Raw genomic sequence first — 3,148 nt, forward strand, 5'->3', positions numbered from 1 at the left:
AATAATAAAAAATCTATAAATCAAGATTACAATAGAATATAAATAAATATTAGAGTGTTTGCGGTGGAATTTAAATTAATTTTTAGATAAAAATTTATTTAATATAAAAATAAATTTATTTGCGGTTCGATTTACTTTTGGATTCAATTCAATCCGATTCAATTTTATGCGATTTAATTTATATCAATTTTTGAATAGCCAAATTAAACATTATAAAAATACTAATAAATACTCCCTCCGTTCCTTTATAATTCTCACTTTTTAAGTTTTTCCATATACCAAGACAACCAATGATTATCATTACTCTTTAAGTAATGATTATTCTTTTTCCAATATTACCCTAAACCTTTTAATACTTTATTTAATTTTTTTTCTCTCTATCATAATCATTAGGGGTAATTTTGACAAAACAACAAAAATATTTTCTTGAACTTTGAAATGTGACATTTAAAAAGAAACAAATTTATTTTACAAAAGTGACAATTATAAAGGAACGGAGGGGTAGTAGATTTATGGGTGTTGAAATTTGCTTACATTGAAGAAGAAATGGTCAATTCCAAAACAATAACTACACAAATTGATCGGGGGAACGATAAAGTCAAGTATCACACCAACCGAAACCGAATACATCAAACCCAAACAATGCCAAACTATGTCATGTCTGTCCACTGCAATACACTAAAACGATATGCCACCATGTCACACGTGTACACAACAATAAACCTACGTGTACCACCTTTCCTCTTGCCACGTGTCCTCTCACTAAACTTCCAATCTCTCTGTCTCTCATGAAACACAGCGAAAACCAAACTCTTCTTCTTCCTCCTCCTCTTCTTCTTCTTCCTCTTTCTTCCATCTTCAGATTCTTTCCTTACAACTCAAGTTTTCATTTTCATGGCATTTTCACTTAGGACCAAGACGTTTACGTTTACAGAAGGAGAATCTCCACTTCCATCGTCGTTCAACGAGATTTATCATCTAGATCAATGGCAGAGAAGCATTTACTATACCCTATGTGCCGCTTACGCAACCGTTTCCGTTATTGCCCTCGTACGTCTTTTCATTCAAAATCTTAGATCAATGCCAAAAATTTCACAAATGAATTAATAATAATCATGTTTTTTGGGTTGTTTCTTCAGATACAACTTGTGCGGATTCAAATGAGAGTACCTGAATATGGATGGACAACACAGAAGGTTTTTCATTTGATGAATTTTCTCGTCAATGGAGGTAAACACTTACAATTACGAATCATCTATTATCATCTATTATCAGTTGATTAAACTTATTTATATTTACCTATTACATTTGCAGTGAGGGCTCTTATTTTTGGTCTGTATGAAAGTGTTTTCGCAATTAAACCAAAGGTACTTTCACTTCTCAAATCTCTTTACCTTATTTTTTGAATCATGTAATGTTCTAACCTGTTATGTTATGTTATAGGCATTTGAACAGGTGTTAATGGAAGTTCCTGGTCTTCTGTTTTTCTCTACTTATACATTGCTGGTCTTGTTTTGGGCTGAGATATATCACCAGGTACATCAACTTTCTGTTGAGAGAATTCAAATATTAATTATTGATTTTGCTTCAAGTTTATGTGCCTCAAATGTTTTTCAGGCTAGAAGTGAACCTGCACAAAAGCTTAGGCCTGCTTATTTTTCAATAAATGGAGTTGTTTACTTCATACAGGTAATGGTACAAATTTGATTTAAGTCCTTTACAAGTAAATATAAATATATAATGGTAATGGTACTTTCTCTTATTCTTCTCATCATGATGTTTATAGATTTGCCTCTGGATTTACATGTCTGCAAGCAAAACTGCCACTGGCTTTGGAGCGGCTAAACTCTTCCTTGCAGGTTATTTCTATTTACATTGTTTAAGTCTTTGATACTATACATATATTGAAGGAAACTATGAGTTTTTTTCCTTGTTCAATAGTAGTATGGGATTGTAAACTTTGTTTTAATGTTGTTTTGCAGTTATATCATTCTGTGCTTCTCTTGGATTTTTGTTGTATGGTGGAAGGTATACATGTTCTGCCATCTTTCAAATGGATGCATTCTTGTTACACACGGTAACACTAACATGTTCATGATGATTGTAGGTTGTTTTTCTTGTTGAGACGCTTCCCCATTGAATCAAGAGGTCGTCAAAAGAAGCTCTACGAGGTTAGTGTCTAAATATGTAACCCCTTTCGTCTTTTGTTATAATCAAAAGTAAATGTTAGATGTTTAGTCACAGTTTAATTGTGACAAATCTACCATGACGCTCTATTCTGCCACGATTTAATTTAACCGTGACAAATTTTGGCCTCTCTGCAAAGACGGTCTAATATGTTTCTTCTTGGCAGGTTGGATCAGTTACAAGTATTTGCTGCACATGTTTCTTGATAAGATGTGCTTTGGTGAGTTTCTCTCAGTTTGAAAATATGTATTAGAAATATCTGAAATTATTGTTTACTAAGATCTTGGTTTTTATGTAGCTTGCTGTTTCAGCATTTCATAAGGAAGCAGATCTTGATGTTTTGGATCATCCCATACTTAACTTAATGTATTATTTGGTAAGTTTCAACATACAGCATTCCTCATATCGAAGCTGATTGAAAAAATGTTTGATATATGATGATGATGAAGAAGTGTTATTGAAATTGAATGGTTTTGTCTTTGTTGATTATTTTATGGTGCAGTTGGTAGAGATTGTTCCATCAGCATTGGTGTTGTTCATTCTAAGAAAGCTTCCTCCAAAACGAGTTTCAGATCAGTATCACCCTATTAGATAATTGTGTGTATTTATTTTAAATTCTCAAGGCAATATTCAACAGTTTCTTCCATTTTATAATTACCCTCCTTTTTAATACATCTTTTCGTCTGTCTGCTCCACAATCGTTTCATGACTATTCTGTATGTTCATTAATAATTTTATCGTCCTTCAAAATGTTTAACAAACTTGAGATTAAGTCAGGAAAAATCAAAATGAGATTAAGAGGCAGAGACCAATTGTTGTTTACAATGAAATTGCTGACATGCATTTTGAGAGAATCCTGATAAAAACTAGGAACATTGTATTTCTGAACCACAGGTATACCACACTAAGAGTCCAACCAAAAGTTTATATCTTTGCCATTTCTAACAATCCAAGAAGAGTT

At 32.4% G+C, this 3,148-nt stretch overlaps 1 protein-coding gene across 1 annotated transcript; it reads left to right on the plus strand.

Moving 5' to 3' along the window:
- Window positions 1-827: 827 nt before the first annotated feature.
- Window positions 828-2,861, plus strand: LOC131603155 (tobamovirus multiplication protein 1-like). The gene is made up of 11 exons (XM_058875423.1): window positions 828-1,050; window positions 1,140-1,230; window positions 1,315-1,367; window positions 1,444-1,536; window positions 1,618-1,689; window positions 1,787-1,859; window positions 1,983-2,028; window positions 2,108-2,171; window positions 2,354-2,407; window positions 2,486-2,563; window positions 2,690-2,861. Exons 1-11 carry the CDS (start codon window positions 895-897, stop codon window positions 2,780-2,782), a joined length of 873 nt encoding a protein of 290 aa, XP_058731406.1. The 5' UTR covers window positions 828-894; the 3' UTR covers window positions 2,783-2,861.
- The last annotated feature ends 287 nt before the right edge of the window (window positions 2,862-3,148 follow it).

Source organism: Vicia villosa, linkage group LG5 (assembly GCF_029867415.1).
Source record: "Vicia villosa cultivar HV-30 ecotype Madison, WI linkage group LG5, Vvil1.0, whole genome shotgun sequence".
NCBI lineage: Eukaryota > Viridiplantae > Streptophyta > Magnoliopsida > Fabales > Fabaceae > Vicia > Vicia villosa.